We start from the raw sequence: 21,980 nt of genomic DNA, 5'->3' as shown, positions 1-21,980 counted from the left end.
TGACAGTCTGCAGCATCATGTTTTGGTTTTTGTTGACTATGTGACACGTTACTAAAGCAGAGATAAAGGCAGAGAGGAAGCGGCAGGGCTGTGTGTCATTCACCAGCCTGTTCTCCTCCAACAAACAGACTTCTGTTTCATTATTCATCATTCTCTTCCATATGGTCCTGCATGTTATCCATATTGACTTCACCCACTTTGTTGGACTCAAACTGTTGCCAAATGATCAGAATGTGTAAAAATAACCTCCTCTTGTGAACTAAAGGTTAAAGAGGACCTGCTGCTGTCCATGCAGCTAATAAACCAGATGCTGCTTGCTTTATATAAGAGGTGTGAATCAGCATACTGGTTTTATCCCAGTACTCCAGTCACTTCAGTCATATTATTGCGATTTTATGCATTTTTGCAATATGGTGAGTATTGATACATTATTTTGCAAATCAACTGTTTAATTTAACTGTTGTAGTTTGTAGATGGATGATATAGAGAGAAGAAAAGAGTTATTTGCTTTGGGCAGGAAAGATTTCCTGCAGCGACCTTTGTGAAAGTGAAACTGAAGCAGTTGGTTTGAGGAAAAACCTCCATCGTCGAAAACGAAAATGCTGACGCTAAATATCAATATATGCATATGTACCGATATTTTCCCCTACCTCTACTATTTAACATGCTAAAATATATTTTCTCCATTATGTGCGATATCTGTAAAATGCAAAGTACTCTCAGGAAAACAAACAAACACAAATATATAGCAGAAATTAGATCTTTTAGTTTCATAGGATATCAGTATCTCCAGTATATTTATAAAAGTGAGCCTATAAAAACTGAAAAAACTCAAAAATACTGCTGGTTCGCCTGCCATTGGAGCAATAAATATATTACTTACTTATATCGAGCGGCCATGAATCGATATAATATCATGCAAAATATGGATTATCGATTTCTTTCATCTCTATTTTGCATGTCCCTGGGATACAGGGGAGCTCTGACGTTCCAGACCTATCAGGCAACAAAGTTTGGGATTGTATTTGCATGCAGCAGCTGAAAGTTGCTGATAGTGCATCATGTGAAGTTGGCAGCAGCGTCTGCTTGGTCTGTCAACACGGCTGGTTTACAACACAAACAGGAGACGCCCACTGGCTCAGAGCCTCCATCTCTCCAGGCTGTGACACTGAGGGATGGGCAAAGGTTTCACGTCCTTCTGCATTTTTTTTTTTTTTTTTTTGCTGGGCTTCCTGACATGATGCTGCAACACAGTATTAGCCACGACTTTGTGAATACTTTATCGAGTTTTATTGACGCTTGGGAAGTTAAAACCAGCTTCAAAACAAGGTTTGCATTTGGTGGAAATATTACTATGGATCCAATGGTGGCCCTACTAGGTCTATTACCAAAAGGCATTGAAGGAAGAGCCAAAAAATTACTAGCAACAGCAATTAAATGCATTACAGTAAGGTGGTTGAAGCCTGACCCCCCAACATATAGTATGTGGTCTGAAAAAATAAAGGAAATATACCAAATGGAACAAATAACATACTCCTTAAGACTTCAAAAACACATATTCACTAAAAAGGTGGTGCCCTGCTATGGGTATACTGATATAATTTTATTTATTTTATTCCATATTAATTCATATTTTTCTTTGTCATTATAGTCTCTGTATTTTTTTTGATGTACCATAAGTGTTACCATGTGTATGAAACAGCAGATATGTTGAATATGATTCTGTACACGATTGTGAATGAAACGTAAATAAAAACTAAGTTAAAAAAAAACAAAACACATGGTTTGCACACATTTTCATGAACAAAGTTTCCAAATTTCTCCATGGACGATACAGCAGAGTAGATGTGAGTCCAATGAGGTAATATAAGTATGTTGGCTTAGAAATTTCTCTCAATAATCGGACAAATTTATTCCCAATGCATTGTAGACTCAAAATGAAGGGAGACAGAAACAAATGAATTCATAATTAATAGGTTTCCAAAACTTTCAAGAGTTTTAACATGCATTTTTTATGAAAAAAGAATTCTCATTGAACTTTGATCTGTGAGGTGAATAACATCATTGCACAAAATATTGATTGTAATGGTTAGTAATAGAGCTATTAATGAAATATAGAGAATTTTAGACATTTTAAGGGCCTTAAATTCGAATTATTGGACGTTTTAAGACTTTCAAGAGTTTTAACATGCATTTTTTATGAAAAAAGAATTCTCATTGAACTATGATCTGTGAGGTAATTAACACCATTGCACGAAATATTGATTGTAATGGTTAGTAATAGAGTTATTAATGAAATATAGAGACATTTTAGACATTTTAAGGGCCTTAAATTCAAATTATTGGACGTTTTAAGACTTTTTAGGACCCTGCGGATACCCTGCAGGCCTAAAAAAAAGTGATTTTGAAATGTCATGACTGTGGGAACCCTGTTAAAACTTCTGCTTTGCTTGTATGCATGTCATACCTGGACACCATCATCATCCTCTTCCTCGGGAGGTGAGGGTGGTGGAGACTTCACCTCCACGTCGTCGCTGACTGACGGCTCTCTCTTCCTCTTGGAATCCTTCTTAGCAGCGCTAGCCCCGCCCTCAGACTCCACCTTCTTACTGCTGCGAGAAGAGAGGAAAAAAAAAAAAAAGGTTTAGATTTTTTAAATCTGTTGGCGTCCTCAAACAGTCACCTTTCATTAGAGCCCAGAATGATGACTGTAGGTTGCAGGGTTCAATATGTATGGACATTCATTGGGTTGTCACCATGGTTACCAAGGATGTCTCCATAAATACATAAGAATTATTATTATGATAACCATTTTAAAAACCCAGTGTAAAATAGTCTTTTTTAAGACATAATAATAATAATATTTTTTTATATTTATATTTCTAATGCACATTTTATCAGCAGATCTCAAAGTGCTTAACAAGTAAAATCATTTTTTAAAAATCATCAAAACAAAACAATCTTCATCAAATTTGAACTGGCAGTAGGACATATTTTATATTTTGACCCCATAAGCACCAGCTATAATGATCAGCAGGCCTGTATTTACCAAAAATATTCAGGCAGACAATTAAAAAAAAACATTTTTCAACGTGTTTCAACTTCCATCACTAAGTAAAACTAGCACTGACAGTTATTCTCACGCGTTGGGAATAAACTCCAACGAGAGAGTAAAGAGTATTAGATGTACTCCAAACTATTCAAAAACAGCTTTAAATTTACTTTGGAATTTACTTTGGGTATATCTTGATATTGTTTTTTTTTTTAAAAAAGGTGTTTTAGGGTTAATTTGCAGGAGAAGAAAAAAGTGTCTAAAAACAACTCCTCAAAGTATTACCTCTTCTACAGTTTACACACTACAAGGCACTCGTGTGTGTGTGTGTGTGTGTGTGTGTGTGTGTGTGTCCCAGGGCGGTCGCCATGTTTGATTTACCCATTTAGAAATCATTAGTGTGCCTCAGGCTCTGGCACACAGGGGGTTAATATGATGAAAGACCGCGAGGAGGCGGAGGGAGCAAAGATGGAGAGATACAGGCACGGAGAGGAAGAGAAAGGGGGCCCAGAGAGAGAGAGAGAGAGAGAGAGAGAGAGAGACAGGGAGGGAGGGATGGAGTGAGAGAGAGAGAGAGAGAGAGAGGCAGACAGAGGAGAGAGAGAGGCCCCAGAAAGAGCAGGGGGGAGGGGTTGAAAGGCCCCCAGGCTTCCTCTAATCTCTGGCATGGAAAGCAGGAGGAGCTGGCTCCATCTGAGTGTGTGTGTGTGTGTGTGTGTGTGTGTGTGTGTGTGTGTGTGTGTGTGTGTGTGTGTGTGTGTGTGTGTGTGTGTGTGAAGGCGAGAGGACACTCCGCCATCAGCCTCGCCATCTTTCACTCACACAGTCAATCAGTTTAGACTCCGTTACCATCATCAGGCAAAGAAAACTCACAAAATACTTTTTTTTTTTTTTTTTCAAATATCTACATTCAGTTGTTTACATCAGCTATTCTCAACCTTGGGGTCGGGACCCAAATTGGGGTCGCGAGATGATTTCTGGGGGTCGCCAAATCATTTTGGAAGTCAGCTCTGTCTCCACTGTGTTAAAGTGTTCATGTGGTAATGTGTTTTAGTCTTTTTGGTCACTTAATTTCTTTTTTTTGTCATTTTGTGTCTTTTTTTGATCATTTTGTGGTCAATTTGTGTCTTTTTTGGTCATTTTGTTTCCTTTTTTTGGTAATTTTGTTTCTTTTTTGGGTGATCTGAACTGTGCATGTGAGATTGTGTTCAGTGAGTGGGGGGTCAACGCAGACAACATGCATGTTAAATTGGGGGTCGCGACTCAAAAAGGTTGAGAACTACTGGTTTACATAAGCCATAATCACAGTTGGGACTCAATAGTATTATCCAGCATGGAATCTACTTACTGAAGCTGAATCCTTTCAAATCCACTTATTACATCTATTTAGGTTTAACATTTTTATAAGTATCTGTAGCTACAATCTGAAATTGCAAACAGCAGCAGAATGATATTATGATGTTGATCCAATATGGAAAATGTAGCTTAATAACTTTGATAGTACTACTACTTTTTATGTTTCACTACTTCTTTCTCTGGAAACAGAATGGCCTCAATTCTCAACTATTAAGTTAGTAAAAATGGGAGATTCTGACACCTGACAAGACAGTTTCCTTGTCGTAGATGCATCACTCTGGAGGTCTTGTTGAGCGCTAAAAACAACTCCATTAGCAATCTTTAAGCTCATTCAAGCTGCGATATTTACACCGTAATGATGCAACCAAGTGATCCTGGTTCTGAAACGCCTCCTGAGTTAGTAACAAACTATTAGACTATTTGAGACGGGATCACCGTGCACCGGCAAGATGTAAAATATGTGGCGTTGCGAGTGACGTGCTAAGTTTTCCTCCAGTGTATTTTCTGACAGTAATCTAATCACGTTCAGTAAAATGCAGAACAGCTTTGATTTGTAGAATCTCTGCAGCGAGAAACAGCATGACGTTGTTATATTTGGATAATCACAATACTGTGCAGAACAACTTGCAACTTTCTACTTTGCAAGTGATTTTAAAATCTCTTTCCGATAGATTTAAGAGGGCACAGTTTGAGGAAGGACAACATCATTGTGTAAAACAAACATTGTGTTAAGAGCTGTTGTTATTGGTAACTGTCCAATAGGACTCTGTGTTGGTACGTCCATTTTTTGTACAGGGGCTACCCACCAAATTGTGAGGGAAATTACTTGCTTTCAATTCACAGCAACTCTGACTACACACAGACTTCAAATCAAGCATTTTTACTGAATCAATGTGTACATTGAATAGCTACATTTCTTAAAACTTGAGGTGCTTCCATTGATAAAACCAGCCATGCTCCCATCAAAAAACAAACAAAATTCCCTCCACCTCCTCGAGGCAGTTGAACAAAAGAGAGAAAAATTATATAATCAATGCAAGTTTCGTCTAACATTCACTTACATCACTTGCCCTCCAAAGGGCACATAAAAAAAGTCCCATTTTGTTTGGATTGGAGCTTTGCAAACCTGGGTGTTTTGCAAAAACCTGGAACTGGATCTGCACTGGAGCCGGCTATCCCAACCCAACCATACCGTACTGTTCAGCTCATAATTTGTTGTAATTTTATAATATCAACATACAGTAACTGGTGCACATTGAGGCCATAAGGACCCAACATGATGTTCTACTAACTTCCTATAAAACAGAATGAACAACAGTTGTGTTAGTCTGTGTTCTTCTTCTCTGGTTGCAGTACTGTACGCCTCTCTCTCTCCTCCTGTGTTGCCTATGTCGCTCGCCCTTCCTCCCTCCTTCCCTCCTGCTCCCTCGCTCCCTCTCTCTCTCTCTCTCTCTCTCTACGTCTCTCGCCCCCTCTGTCCCTGGGGCCCTTCTCCTTTCATCCTCACGCCAAAAGCAATCACCATCTCCGTGGTAACGGCTGGTCATGTGACCTGCACCTGTTCCTCTGGCTGGTCGCCACACGCTGGAGCCATCTGGCCACACACACACACACACACACACACACACACACATATACACACACACACACTTCTCCACTTGGCTGCCTTCTCCCCTCTCTTCCTCTCTCCTCGCGTCTTCATGGCCTCACTTCTCTCCTCAATCCCTTCATCACCTCCCGACTCTTTCCTCTCAGGCCATCTCTTCAATTATCTGCCTCTGCTGCTTCAATTCTACAATTCTCCTCAGCTTTCCTCTTTATTTTCATTTATTTTTTGGTCTTGTTTAGTTGTCCCAATAGGTTTTTATCTGTTTGAATGAATCAACTTATACCTCAAACTCCAAACAAGTTCACAGCCTCCTGTCGAAAATCTGTTTCACCGTTAATACTCTATTACACTATTCTATTAATTCTGACAAAAGCAGGAAATATGTGTTTTGAACACATACGTCCATACCAAAGACTGTATGCAAAGATGGCTGACTGACAGCAACCCTAAACCCCCCAATAAGACCAAAACTTTCAGCTCATCCCCTGGTGGTGGGACGTGGTAAATGTTAGTGGACGGGACACGAGCCAAACAAAAAACTCAAGAGTTCAAACTGATTTTTCCTGAAGATTACTGTGATTTAAGGTCGTTGATATCATGCTGATGTTTTTCCATTTTTCTGACAAGTATAAAACGTCATGATTGACAGCTGTAATTGAATGGTAACTGGACAGAAACTAGATCCAAATTATGTCATCAGTGCAAGACGGCAGAGTGTATCAGGGATTTGCTGGCTTCACTGTTTGCGGTGGGAGGATGTAGATATACGTGGTAGGGATGCGCATTTCAGGCAAAAGTACTATTCGATAATCGTGGGGTACTAATCGATTAATATTCGATAATAAACTCCGCCTTTCGACCAACGCTAACCTAGTTCTTTTGCTGGTTTGCAGTTCCTTTACAGCTGCAGAAGGAAGCAGTTAGCAGTGATAAAGCTCTAAAAACTCACTGTACACCACTTACTTCTTTCTCACGTTTCGGTGCTAAGCAGGTAGAAACCGGCTGGTTGATGTAGTGGATCATTGAGCAGCGCCAAATGTTTCCCTCAGCAATTGGTAGAGACCAAAAACCAGCTATAAGAGAGCTAATCTTGGACTATAGCACTCATCAAGTGGCCAGAAACATGACTGAAAATGTTGTAGATAAGCAATTTTTGGCTAACAAGGTCACCATATAAACAGAAAAGGTAATGTTATGTCAATGTTGTGTTGAGAACCTGTTAACCCATTGAAGCCTGGAAAACGTTTACGTCGTTTTGTAGTATTTGTATAAGCTCTCAAATACTTTTTGAATTTCATTTCTATCTGCTACAGAGGCTGAAAAATCTATTATTTAGTAGAAGAGTTGACACTTTTTTCCCCAGAATTTTTCCAGAATTTCCAGAAAATTAGAGGCTTATTTTAAAATCGCCCAGCGGTTTTTCAGGCCTCAATGGGTTAATAGAGCCCCCTAGTGGCCCAAAATACATATGAGTTCAGGATTAAATTAGGCTTTCATTTGGTGGCAGATTTCAATAGTGTCACTCAGAATATTTGATGAACTGGACCTTCTTTACATTCATCACTAGTCATCGTGTCCAGGTGTACACCTCATTCACTCTGCTGGATACTCACGGGCTTATAGCCTGGCATTCACACATGCTGGCCAGCTGTGATGTGCTGTGTGTGTGTGTGTGTGTGTGTGTGTGTGTGTGTGTGTCTCAGAGAGGAGCTGAGATGCTCCTTTCAGATCGGGGGGGAGGGGGATAAAGGAAAGACAGGAAGCAGAGCAATGGAGTAAAATATGTGGAGAGAAAGGCAGACAAAGTGAAGAGGAAGACAAAAAAAGGGGGAAGGGCGGAGTATAAGGGACACCTGTTGCTGTGATGAGTCATACCGCTGAACCCCCCGTGCACACACACACACACACACACACACACACACACACTCGACCCACGGCAACAAAAACCAACACCAGTGGCCAGAAGGCAACACACACACTTCAGGGCTCAAAAAGTGCTGTATTTGCACACACACACGTCTGTAGACATGCACAAAGCAAGGTGCCTGCATGCATGTCTGACTTGTTTGTGTGTACTGCAAACAAATCACCCCTACACACACACACACACACACACACACACACTGAGGGAAGGGTGTGGCAGCTGAGAGCTGGGTTATTTATAGATGTACTTCCTCTGAGAGAGGTAGGTAGAGACACAGAGAGAGAGAGAGAGAGAGAGAGAGAGAGAGAGAGAGAGAGAGAGAGAGAGAGAGAGAGAGAGAGAGAGAGAGAGAGAGAGAGAGAGAGAGAGAGAGAGAGAGAGAGAGAGAGAGAGAGAGAGAGAGAGAGAGAGAGAGAGAGAGAGCGAAGGAAAAGAGGGATGGAGAGAGAAAGCAAGGTCAAAGGAGAGGAGTGAGCTGACTGGACTAGTAAACCACATGATTCTCTCTGTGTTGCTCAGAAAGCTTCCTAGAGAGCTGGAGCTAATATGGCTGAATGTATCGGGGGGGTATTTTTTATTTTTACATTAAGATCAAGTTTGCCTGCACAAAAACTATTCTTGTCTACTTGCAATAATAAATTAACTCCACATAAATTAGCCAAATTAAGACAGCACACATTGCCGGAAACTGGCTTAGAAAAAAAAAAGTAAAATCAAACACAAATGATCTACAAAATCAATGACTATAAGGGAAGTGACTCATAATGAAAATGCTCTGTTGGCTTTGATTTTATGGCAGAACTACAGCATAGACTGTCCATAAATCTCCATACATAACTACCCCAGAACATGTGTAATACCAAGATACATTCAACTTAATGCCACCTTGAATTATTCTGAAAATGTCTGATTTGATGTGCAGTGACAATGCCAAAAAGTAGTAAATAAAAAGGAAGTGAAACCTGAGAACCAGCCTGCAGTCAGATGGTTAACAGGACAGCCCGGGTACATCAATTAAGTGCAGGCTTCAGTCTGCTCTGTAGGATTCATGCACAGATGCAAATACACGGAGCAGGAAGAAAACATGCTGAGGCGTGGTATAGGCCACATGAAACACTCTCTGAGCCTCGGGGCTTATTTCTCCACCCACTAGTGGAAATCTCACACAAATCCCCCAAAAATGCAACGGAACATGTGCTGATGGATCCTTGTAGAGGATTTCCTTCACACCAAGTGAGAAACATTTTATAATCAAGCATGTTCAGTAGAAATGTGAATCAGATACTTGAGTCACGATACATTATTGCCATTTTTAAGCATTTTGTCATATGGTATTGCAATATAATATGCTGTGATTTAGCTGTTTAACTGCATTTTGTGTCCACAAAATTAAATTCAATCAATTGTTTTGTCCAATAAGAGAAAATTCTCAGTATTCATCTGACTTCAGTCTTTTTATTTCTCCACAATGAGAGTCAAACCCACAGACTGACCAACAAAGTATTCAGTCAAACTGAACTGAACTGATATCAAACATGTTGGACGACAACAACTGCAGCATTTTATCAAACTTTCATCAACAACAAGCTTCACTGCTCTCAATGTTTCTGAATGAAACACAAGAAAAGCTCAACTTTGCAGCTTTTTTTCCACAATTTCCCGATGCGATATCCTGATGCACTACATTAGAAAAACGATGTGGTTTTTGCCTTAAACTGCATGTTATCAGCATCAGTAGGCATGTGTGTGAAGGAGACTTTGAGTCTATTTTTCATGGCGTCAGAGGTCACTAAAATAGCCAAAGTAGGCAAACTTTGCAGCATTTTTCCGACATGATATCCTGCCACACACGCTGCCTATAGATTCTTCTAGAGTCTGTCCTATAGAGTTTCATACGATGCCAGTATCTCCATTATATTCCTAAAATTGAGCCGCTACGGCCTCAGGAACGCTAAATATCGATACTATGAATCGATATAATATTACCAGGCGAAACATCGTGATGCTATGCTGCATCACCTCTGTTTACTCATCAGTCAGAAATGTAAGTAATAACAATCCTTCTAAAGAATAAAAAGTTAAGGCAACACCTCATTGCTTAAAGCAGGGATTCCCAAAGTGTGGTGCTTGGACCCCTGGGGGTGCGCAAGATGAAAAATGTAATGGCGGTCTGATAATGACACAATTACTTTTTTACCCCCACACAATAAAGACGTGTTATTAATTAATAAATACAAGCTATTCAATTTTGTGTCATTTATTGTTCATTTTTGCATCTATTTTTGGTTGTTTGGTAATTTTTACATGTATTTTTGGTCAATTTGTGTCTATTTTAATAATTTTGTGTCATTTTTTGTCATTTTTGCATCTATTTTTGGTTGTTTTTGATCTTATAATGAAGCGTAGAAGAAGTTATCTTCTTGTTCTTGTATCATTTTTCCAGCCTGTGTTATGATGACAGGGTTGTGTTCACTCCACGCTCATTTAAATTTGCAGCAATTTTTGTTCAACGCAGCTCAAAATATTATAACATGTCATTTTCCCAACTGATCTGCTTTCTGCCTCTGATCCTGAGCCTGTCATCATCCTCCACCTTTAATATGGCTATAAAAACTCTTATTGCATTTAGTTTTTTTTGAAGGTGTGGGGGATTGGGGGTGCGTCAACCCAGTTGGGACATAGAAGAGGGGGCACAGCTGAAAAAGTTTGGGAACCGCTGGCTTAAAGAAATAATAAAATCTCAAAATAATCCGCATGAAAAAAACAAAGACTTCATCCAGACTTGTTGTCCAACTTTCCTGTTGATACCATGACTAGTGAAGAGTTTCAGCTCCATGATAGCCATGCTAAAATGCATTTAAAAACATTGAAAGTTAAAGAGCTTGTAGGCAAAAGACAATACAGGAACGCAAAGGGAAAAAAAAAAAATCCACCTCAGTCAGTCGTCAACCCGTGGCATTATTCAGAGAGGAAGAGGACGGGGGGATGGATGGACGGGGAGGGAGGGTAAAAGATGAAAGGCTCCACTCCTCTCCAGCAGGAAGAGGTGGGATTGGAGGGAGGGGAAAGCAGAAGAAAGAATAAAAGAGAAGATAGTTGGGTGATTGCAGCGGTCCACCATTTTAGAGTGGCAGTGAATGGCCGGCAGCCATTATTATGCTAAATTAACCTGGGAGCTGCAGGCCGCCACTCAAGATGGAGGAACGCCTGACAACAGATAACAGCTAGTTTACCAACACACACTCACACATGAGGGGCCGAGAATGTAGACCCCCACCCCCACATTTCCTCTGCCCACACACACACACACACACACACACACACACACAGTGGTGGCGGTGGAGTGGTCAGCATGGCCTTCATTATCATTAGACGCCATTTTCTGCCACAAAGATTACCAGCGACCCCTCCCCCAACACACAAACACACAAAACGCCCCCCCCCCCCCCCCCCCCTCACCGCCTCATGCATACACACTCACTCCAGGCCGCCACCCCCCCCCGACCCCCCCTCAATTCCCCGCCTCCGACTCTTTTCCAGTGGGCGATGCATGCATGCATACGCACACACACACCTCCCCCAGAGCTGACCCCTGCCTGCTGCTCCGGCCCTCCCTCTTCCTCGGGATAAAAGGGGCCGAGAGGAAAGAGTGAGAGAGGGGGAGGGAGAGAGAGAGAGAGAGAGAGAGAGGGAGAGGGAGAGAGGGAGAGATGGGGGCTGCCTGACACATTCCTCAGTCCGATCAAGTTTCCACCTTCTCAATGAAACCTCCTCTGACACTCTCATACACAAACTCTCTCTGCCTCTTCTCTTCCCATCTCTATCTGATCTGACGGAGCCTCAAAGGGCGATGTGAGAAAGCATCAGAAGATCACATACAAGTTAATAAAACAGAAGGACTTGCCCCAAAAAGAGAAAGGAGAAAGGAAGAGTGATAGGAGCTGAGTGTAAACAACGTGAAAACCATATCGACACACTGTGATGAAAGCTCAATCTAACTCATCTATATCCTGCACAGGAAGGAAGTTTACATTCTACTGATCATGCTCCTTACATGGTTATCAACATGGTTACGTGCTTGGTATCAACACAAACTGCCTGTTCAACACTCCCATCCATCAAGTAAACATTTAAAAGCTGCTGTTAAACTCTTTTCTTATCAACAAGTCCCTTAAAAACCAACAATGCTAGTCCACAGACTGTGCCGTTCTTAAAACTTAACTTTTACTAAACTATTAAAGCATCACTTTGCCATGAAGACACACAGTCTTTTGTTTATATTATTAACTCAATCCATCATACATGGTCCTGCTGCCAAAATACTCACTAGAGCAGCTATTCTCAACCTTAGGGTCGGGACCCCAATTGGGGTCGCGAGATGATTTCTGGGGGTCGCCAAATCATTTGTTTTAGTCTTTTTGGTCACTTAATGTCTTTTTTTTTGGGTCATTTTGTGTCTTTTGTGTTTTAAAAGAAAATCATTTTGTGGTCAATTTGTGACTTTTTTTTGTCATTTTATTTATTTTTTTGTCATTTTGTGTCTTTTTTTAGTCATTTTGTGTCTTTTTTGGGTAATTTTGTGTCTTTTTTGGTAATTTTGTGTCTTTTTTGGTAATTTTGTGTCTTTTCTGGTCATTTTGTGTCTTTTCTGGTCATTTTGTGGTCAATCGACTCAAAAAGGTTGAGAACTACTGCACTAGAGCACCAAATCTGAAGTAATCTTCTGCTGAAAATTGTCTCTAAAATTCTCGCACCATTTCCTCCAGTTTGAGTAACATCTAATAAAAACTTCAGATTTTTGACAAAATATTCCAATCTCCATTTACGAGCTTTTTCCTGTCCTTTCAACCACATGATTTACATCTTCAGTTAGAATGAATCAGGTCAGGGAAGTTGAGTTGACCAGGGTCACTGTTGATTACTTGCAACTCTACTGACAAGTGACAAAATGACTTGGCTTCTATGTTTATTCTATATTTTAATTTAATTTCCATCTATGTATGGACGACAACAACTGCAGCATTTTCTCAAACTTTCCTCAACTTTAAGCTTCACTTGCAACACTACCTCATCATCCTCATCATACCTGCCGAGGCAAAGAACTATATTTGGTAAGTTCAGGTAATATTTAGAGAAAAAAAAAGTTGCTTTTTTCCCACTTTTTTCTCGTAAATCTGCAACTTTTTTTCTTGTAGATTTGCCACTTTAATCTTGTAAATTTGCAACTTTTTTCTCAAAATATTCCCTGAAGTTACCAAATATAGTTCTTTGCCTGATAAAGGGTTAAGGAAAAATATGACCTGTTGAATGCATGACCTGCTCGTCAAAGATTTGACTGTCATTTGACTGTCATAAGGAATCAACTTGACTAGCCCCGTTTAAGAAAAAAAATACTTGGAAGTAGCCTTTGGGTCACATGTCTGTTGAGGAGTCTTAAGGAAAAGCAAAAATATAAAAACATATGCAAAACTCACTGCAAAACGTTTGGAATTAAATACACACAAGTGATCTCCGGGTAGTAAAATGCATGCAACATCCCAAAAATAAACACTAATACACAGAGATGAACAAAATTAAATAAGTAAACTAGTTTCCAGGAGGTTAACAGACAAGTGGTGGTGAATAAACTACCTTCCAGCTGACCTAAAACACTAAAGCTGACGGTGGTTTTAACCTCGTTGATCAGTATCTACAGGAGAAAATGTCATTGATCCTCAGATCTGTCAGGAAGTCCATGCTCCATGCTTTACTAAGGCCTGTGAACACACACACACACACAGTCGGGTGGTTCACAGCTCAGAGGTTGTGACCCCTTCAGTTCCCCCTGGTTGGTCACATGAGTGATGGATTGTGTGTGTGTGTGTGTGTGTGTGCCTCTGTTTGTGAACGAGCTTGTGTGTATGTACACTACCGGTCAAAAGTTTTAGAACACCGCAATTTTTCCAGTTTTTTATTGAAAATCAAGCAGTTCAAGTCAAATGAACAGCTTGAAAGGGTCCAAAGGTAAGTGGTGAACTGCCAGAGGTAAATAAAAAAAGGTAAGCTTAACCAAAACTGGAAAATAATGTACATTTCAGAATTATACAAGTAGGCCTTTTTCAGGGAACAAGAAATGGGTTAACAACTTAACTCTATGGAGTCTTGGGCTATTTTGTCCATTTTTGAATTCTTTTTCATGTCTTTGGAAGTCATTTTGTGTCTTTTTTTGGTCATTTTATGTCTTTTTTTGGTCATTTTGTGTCTTTTTAGTCCTTTAGTCCAACATAAAATGTGATTTTGAATCTTTTTTTTACTTTCAAAACACTATCATGCTCAATAAAGAATTTTAAATGTTGCAAATGTGCATTAATTTCAGAGTACACTGAGACATTAAACTGCATCATTTTCAATTAAATTCTGGAAAAGTTGGTGTGTTCTAAAACTTTTGACCAGTAGTGTATATGCACTCTCACGTGGGAAACAATCAGTAAATAGGCTGCATCACTAATATTAGTAATGTTTACATATTTCTTCAGTTGTTTCCATGTGCTGGTAACCAATGACGACCACCTGAGCGCGGCCCTGCACTATAAACTTAGCCAAGGTATCTTTTTTTATCAATCACGGTAAGTGGTCCTGTAATGGAGGTTTATCTATGAACCACTACAATTACATTTAATCAAATCAACGTGTTACTTGTGTGTATTCTCGTGGCATGTGTGATAGTTTAGAGTCTTTCAGCTGCAACACAGTGGTGTGAAACAGACTTGGGAGCAAATAAAAAATAAGTACAGACACATAATTCAAATTGGTGGTGTGTGAATTAGTAATGTGGCTTCAGTGTCTGGATTAATCTCTGTTGTAGGATGATGTGGGTATAAAAACATGATAAAGTGGCTTTGATATGGAACTAGAAAACACAGCTCAATAAGCTGACACAGTTAGTCTATAATATTATACATTTCCAAAACGTACTGGTCAGTAGGCAGTGCTTTTATCTGCTCTGGAGAAGTAAGAAGTGAACCAAGAAGTGAAAAGTGTTTTGGCTCCGCCCACTAGTTAGCTCACCTGGGCCTCTGTTCCCATACAGGTACTTTTGTAGCGGCTAACCAACGGAGTCCGGCGCAGCAAGCAGTGCTGCCAACTTAGTGACTTTGTCTCTATATTTAGACTATCCAGACCCCTCTAGAGACTCTTTTTCAAAAAAGCAACTATCGACAAATCTAGCGACTTTTTCTGGTGTTATTGGAGACTTCTGGAGACTCGTTCCTACTCTTCTTAACCCTTTGATGCACAACATGGGTCTAAAGTGACCCGACAGTTTTTATGTTCTATATCTTTATATATTTATAATTCATCATTCAGTATTTCAGGTTTTCCTCAATTAGTTTGTTTTTGATCATCATACATCTTAATTTTTATGTTTTCCTTAATTCATTTTTTAATAAATCCCTTTTTGTGTCACTACTCTTCTAATGCACAACATGGGTGAAAAATGAGCCATATCCATTTTATAGCTAAGTAGATTGTTAAGCTAACTTCTTGGCTAAGTATTTAGCAAAGTAGCTTGCTAAGCTAACTACCTAGCTAACTTCTTAGCCGAGTAGTTAGCTATGTAATGATACAAAAACTTTTCTTCTTCATAAATTATGAGAAGCAAAATGATCAATAATGATCTGTTGTTATCAAAAACAAGATATTTAAAGAATACTTGGAATATTCAATCATAAAATAAGTTGATATTAAAAGATAGAGCACAGAAATACACAGCAGCATTAAATAACATGAAGGGAATGAATGAGGGTCATTTTAGACCATGTTGTGCATCAAAGGGTTAACGAGTAGTAGGCGCCGCCCCAAAGCACTCACAAGCGGCCCAGTCCTCCCAGTTGCAGTCAGAGCAGGAGATGTTAACCCCTCAGCAACCAGTTTGCACCAGTCTACAAATGAATCACAGATGCATAAAAATCTCCGCCTCAACCGTATCCAATCAGCGTAGACCAGTTAGTATCGGCTCAGAAAAGTACCAACCAAAGCAGGAAGTTGGGCGGAAGAACCTAATAGAAACGCTTTGAAATGGTTTCTGTTTTTATGTCTGTTAACCCTTTGATGCACAACATGGGTCAAAAATGACCCATATCCATTTTTTAGTTAAGTAGCTCATTAAGCTAACTACTTAGCTAACTTCTTGGTTAAATAGTTAGCTAAGTAGCTTGTTAAGGTAACTACTTGGCTGACTTCTTGGCTAAATAGTTAGTTAAGTAGCTTGTTAAGCTAACTACTTAGCTGACTTCTTGGCTAAATAGTTAGTTAAGTAGCCAGTTAGCCACTTAGCCAGGTCGTTAGCTATAGCCTATAATAGTACAAAACGTTTTTTTCTTCATAAAGTATGAGAAACAAAATGGAAATAATGATCTGTTGTTATAAAAAAAAAAAAGATTTTTAAAGAATACTTGGAATATTCAATCATAAAATAAGTTGATATTAAAAGATAGAGCACAGAAACACACAGCAGCATTAAATAACATGAAGGGAATGAATGAGGGTCATTTTAGACCATGTTGTGCATCAAAGGGTTAATGTGGAAAACATCACACTTGGGAAGTTAATGGTGCAAAGTGAAGACTTTAGGAAGCTCATCACAGTGTTAATAGCAGCTGATGAAGGTAGTTCACACATGCTTGGGAAGCTTTTTTACAATCAAACACACAAAGATGAGTAACTTAAAGCTGCTCCTACCTGGTTTTCTTGGGGGTCTTGGTCTTGGGCGTGGGGGTCTTGGTTTTCTTCTCCTTGGGCTCCTTGGGCTCTTTGGGGGTCTTGGGTGTTTTGGGCGTCTTGGGGGTCTTGGGCTCTTTGGGCTCCTTGCCCTCTGCCTTCTCCTTTGGTTTCTTTTTCCGCTTCTTCTTCTCCTCCACCACCGGTGAACTTCCCTCTACATTTCCTGTGCCAGTAACCTGTTCACCCGCATCACTTCCTGTTCCGGGGAAATCAGACTTCACGTCTTCCTCCGCTGCTTCTCTCGTCGCCGTCTTCACTCCCTCTTCTTCCTCTGCGTCCACTACTTTAGCTTTCTTCTTTCTCTTCTTTTTTGGCTTGGTCTCCTGGGTGCTGGGCTGCTCTGTGCTGATAAGCTGTCCGGGGGCACCGGCGCCGACTGTCGGCCTGTCAGGAACCATCATTGAGGCATCGACTGACGGGTCGGTGGGGGAATGCTGCGAGGCGAGAGAGGAGAAAGTTAGCGCCCAAATTCTCAGAAAATTCAATAACGCAGAAAAGTCCAACATTCAAAAAAAGAAAAGAAAAATAAGAGTAATCTACAAAAATTGGGGCAGCAGCTAACCTTTACTTTTATTATTATCAATTTTACTATTGTAGTGTATTGTATTATATTGTATTTTACTGGTATTTTGTATTATTATCATCATCACTATAATTATTATTATGAAATAAAATTTACTGGATTAAAGTGGCAAATCTACAAGATAAAAAGTCTCAGATTTAAGAGATTTAAAGTGGCAAATCTGAGCGAAAAAAGTCTCAAATTTAAGAGAAAAAAGTGGGAAAAAAGCAACTTTTTTCTCCCAGATTCACCACTTTAACCCTTAATAGGACACTCATTCAAATACTTGCAAATTCCAATTTTTTTTCCAAACATTCAAAAAAAGAAAAGAAAAAAAGGGTAAGCTACAAAAATTGGGGCAGCAGCTAACCTTTACTTTTATTATCAATTTTACCATTATGGTATTTTGTATTAGTATCATCATCACTATTATTATTATTATTATTATGAATTAACCTAGGGAATATTTGGTCAAAATGGGGATTTTTTTATTTATTTTATAGATGCAAACAGTCAATTACCTGAAGAAATTCAGTTTACTGCCATAGAAAAACAAGTATTCAAAGTGGAGAATTTGGCATTTTGCTTGCTCAAAATTCTGTTGGCAAATTTTCTGTTGATGCATTAATCAATTTAATGTTTCAGCTTTATACTAAATCTCATGGAATATGGATTGTGTGAGGACAATGTAGAAAAATCTTACATTCATTCAACCTAACCTAACCTTTATTGTTATTATCAATTAACCTGGGGAATATTTTTATCCATAAAATGTCATTTTGGTTCAAAAAGTACTGAAGATATTCAGTTTCCTGCCACAGAAAACCAACAAGTATTCAAAGTGGAGAATCTGGCATTTTGCTTAGAAAAATGACTCAAAATTGAGCTTACTGTTGATGCTGATGCATTAATCAATTTAATGTTTCAGCTCTAAACTAAATCTCATGGAATATGGATCGGTCTGAGGACATGAAATGCTATGAAATGTTTTGCATCAACACTCTCCGTGCCAGCCTGTCAATACGGCTATAATTTCTGCAGGCTGAGGGGTTGAATTTGTCAGTAATGGCGGCGGCAGGGAGGGAAGAGGGGCTCCATCCATCCATCCATCCATCCATCCATCCATCCATCCATCCATCCATGCACATGGCTACCACCCCCTCCCTCCTCCCTCTCCTCGACTCCCTGTTGCTACAGCTTCCTCCCCCTCCAGCAGGCTAACCTCAGTAAACAAACTGGCTGACGACTCATTTTCCTCCTCCTGCAGACCAAATCCTCTCTCCTCTCTTTCTCCTTCTCTCCCTCAACCTTCTCCTCATTGCTCCCCAGTAAGCTTTCTGTGACAGGCAACTGGTTACCAGCTGTTGGGAGCCTCTCCAGCTGCCTCTCCTCCCTCACCCTCTCTTCCATCCCTCCCTCCCTCCCTCTTTCTCTCTCTCCAGCTGCTCAGGGTCCCAGTAGCAGATGGGAAATCAGGCATCATGACACGAATAAATTATCTCCATACTTCAAAAAGGCGCAGCGAGGGAGTATGTGTGTGAGTGTGTGTGTGTCATACGAGTATGCCTTTGAGAGTGTGCACTTTTGGTGTGTGTGTGTGTGTGTGTGTGTGTGTGTGTGTGTGTGTGTGTGTGCATCAGCAAGTTTATAGCAAAATGCCACAGCAGCAGCTCCCCTCTGTGTGCATGCACACACACACACACACACACTTAGCACAGCTTGGTTGTGTTCACGTGGAGGAGAAAAGAGTTGGGGTGCCATCACTGAAAGTCCACTTCCATCAGGAGAATGCTAATACACACACACACACACACACACACACACACACACACACACCAAACTACTGCAAGGTCACGCATCACACAAACCTCTGCACACATGCACACAAACACCTGCTGACACACACGTAAACTGAGCCATTTAGACACACGAGTAAGGGGAGGAGAGGAAAAGGGGGGGATAACTAGAAGAGAGGTAAAGATAGAGAGACAATCACAGAAAGGAGAGAGAGAGAGAGAGAGAGGAGGGAGAGAGAGAGAGAGAGAGAGAGATGGGGGGAGATGCAGTGCCAAGAGATAAATCTGTCCTCCTGCCAAGCTTCCCAGATAATCAATCACACGAATGACAATGGAGACACACACAGTGTATACACAAACAATCACACACACACACACACACACACACACACACGCTCCAGTCCTGCGTCAGGTTTGGCGTTCTGCAGGGTGAATTCAGCTCGCTGGGCTGCTGATTGTACAGGTTTATATCCAGTAGGGGTGTGCCATATCGTATCATTCATGATAATATCGGTATATTTTTTTTATGGTTAAAAAAAAAAAATGCATATCACGATATTGGCAACATTCCTACTTCTTGATGTAGTGGCGTAAGGTTAATATTAGCTAACAATTAAAGTTGTTTTAATCACAAAAAGATACTTATTCTCTGTCGCTAGACACATGCAGCTTTCAAAATAAGAGCACGGTGTGTTAACAGAATCCACCACAGAACTTACAAGAAGACTGTCAAAATAAGATGCCTTAAATAAAACATACAAGAACCTTTATTCTCCTTTACAAAATGTCATTAAAATATGCCCCCGGAACCCCTAAATGGTTATTTTTTATTATTTGCTCATACTCAAGAGTCAAGAGTAAACGTTTTTTGTATTTGGCAACTGTTGAGATTTGCACTTCACACTACATTTTAGATTTTTATTTATTTATACAGTCTAAAAAAAACACATATTTTCTATATCTTTTTAAGTATTTCGTAATATCGTGAAGAATAATCGTTTTATCAATAAACCTGGGGAATATTTGTATCCATAAAATGTCCTTTTGGTTCAAAAAGTACTGAAGATATTCAGTTTACTGCCACAGATAACCAACAAGTATTCAAAGTGGAGAATCTGGCATTTTGCTTAGAGAAATAATAATAATAATATCGCAAAAATAGCCTGAAATATCGTGATATTCTTTTTAGCCCAGCATATCCAGATCTGCACAGAGAACGGATGCTCTCTGAAACACCATTACAGTCCACTTCCAAAAACAGGTTGTAATGTTATCACCGATGACTACATTTAATAAAAAAGATCCATGAGCACCTCCATGAATCACTCACACCAACAGAGGCTAATATAACAGACTCAGAGGAGATCAACTGGGTTGATTTTCCTCTCTCACAGGACCGGGGGGAGGGCTGGAGGAGAATAGGAAGGTGAGTGAAGAGGAGGGTGGGACAGCTGGAAGAAGAGCAAGATGGAAGGGTTAAATCTACCAGGCAGAAACACTTAAGACTCCCAAAGGATGGAGTGAAAGGAAATACGGTCCTCATGGTTCAGCTTCTCCCCTTACTCGCTCCTTCCATCCACTCAGCCACCTCTCCAGATCTGACAGCTGCTCTGTCTGCCACCATCCAGCAGGTTACAGCACCATCAGTCACATATCTATCAGAAGATATCCAACAAGACCAGTCCTGCTTTCACTTCCACTCAAGACAAGTGCTTCATAAAGGGAGCTATAGCTACACTACCGGTCAAAAGTTTTAGAACACCCCAATTTTTCCAGTTTTTTATTGAAATTCAAGCAGTTCAAGTCAAATGAACAGCTTGAAAGGGTCCAAAGGTAAGTGGTGAACTGCCAGAGGTAAATAAAAAAAGGTAAGCTTAACCAAAACTGGAAAATAATGTACATTTCAGAATTATACAAGTAGGCCTTTTTCAGGGAACAAGAAATGGGTTAACAACTTAACTCTATGGAGTCTTGGGCTATTTTGTCCATTTTTGAATTCTTTTCATGTCTTTGTAAGTCATTTTGTGTCTTTTTTAAGTCATTTTGTGTCTTTTGGTGTCTTTTTTTGTCATTAAGTGTCTTTTTTTGGTCATTTTGTGTCTTTTTTTAGTCCTTTAGTCCAACATAAAATGTGATTTTGAATCTTTTTTTTACTTTCAAAACACTATCATGCTCAAAGAATTTTAAATGTTGCAAATGTGCATTAATTTCAGAGTACACTGAGACATTAAACTGCATCATTTTCAATTCAATTCTGGAAAAGTTGGTGCGTTCTAAAACTTTTGACCAGTAGTGTATATACAAGTCTAAGAGAAGGTCATGAACCATTCTCTGATCCTTGGTTGGTGCAGATAACTAATGCACATTTGAAAGCTTACATACAGTCATGGAAAAAAAATATATGAGACTACACTTGTTTTCAATTTCTTGTTCATTTTAGTGCCTGGTACCTGGTAATGATTTTGGTTTTTATCACGAAAACCATGGAAAATGTCTAGATATCAGCTCTTAAATTAAATTCTTATCAGCTATTTTTGTTGTTATCATTATATTTTCCCAAACAAATGTACCTTTAGTTGTACCAGGGATTAAAATGAACAAGAAATTGAAGAAAGCAACGGTCTAATAATTTTTTTCATAACTGTATCTAACAAAGAGTTCAAGATCGAAGCCCAGAGTTAATAGGGTAGTTCGTGATGAGCTGCGCTTGGCCAAAAGTCGGGACAGTTTCCAGCCTTTAGTCTGTACAGGAGGTCAAAGAAACACTCACATCCTGTTAGATCTGATTATGATTGATTAAAAATTGTTATCAGACCCATATATCAGTTTGTACCCAGTCTCCAGTGGTTTTAATTAAGGAAGAAAAGGCATATTTTGATGCTCTACAGGTCATCTGGAATTTCGGTTCATGGTTCAACCGC

At 39.7% G+C, this 21,980-nt stretch overlaps 1 protein-coding gene across 3 annotated transcripts in view; it reads right to left on the bottom strand.

Moving 5' to 3' along the window:
- Positions 1-21,980, bottom strand: part of chd7 (chromodomain helicase DNA binding protein 7) — a 103,427-nt gene that overhangs the window by 53,392 nt on the left and 28,055 nt on the right. For all 3 annotated transcript variants that reach the window (XM_059343951.1, XM_059343953.1, XM_059343952.1), the window contains exons 4-5: positions 16,660-17,135; positions 2,468-2,612 (exon numbers count right to left, since the gene is read on the bottom strand). In XM_059343951.1, coding sequence (XP_059199934.1) covers positions 2,468-2,612; positions 16,660-17,135 — 621 coding nt within the window. The remainder of the gene's footprint in view (positions 1-2,467; positions 2,613-16,659; positions 17,136-21,980) is intronic.

Source organism: Centropristis striata, chromosome 11 (genome assembly GCF_030273125.1).
Source record: "Centropristis striata isolate RG_2023a ecotype Rhode Island chromosome 11, C.striata_1.0, whole genome shotgun sequence".
NCBI lineage: Eukaryota > Metazoa > Chordata > Actinopteri > Perciformes > Serranidae > Centropristis > Centropristis striata.
The sequence above is the reverse complement of the archived record's forward strand: the minus strand, read 5'-3'. Positions and strand labels throughout refer to the sequence as shown.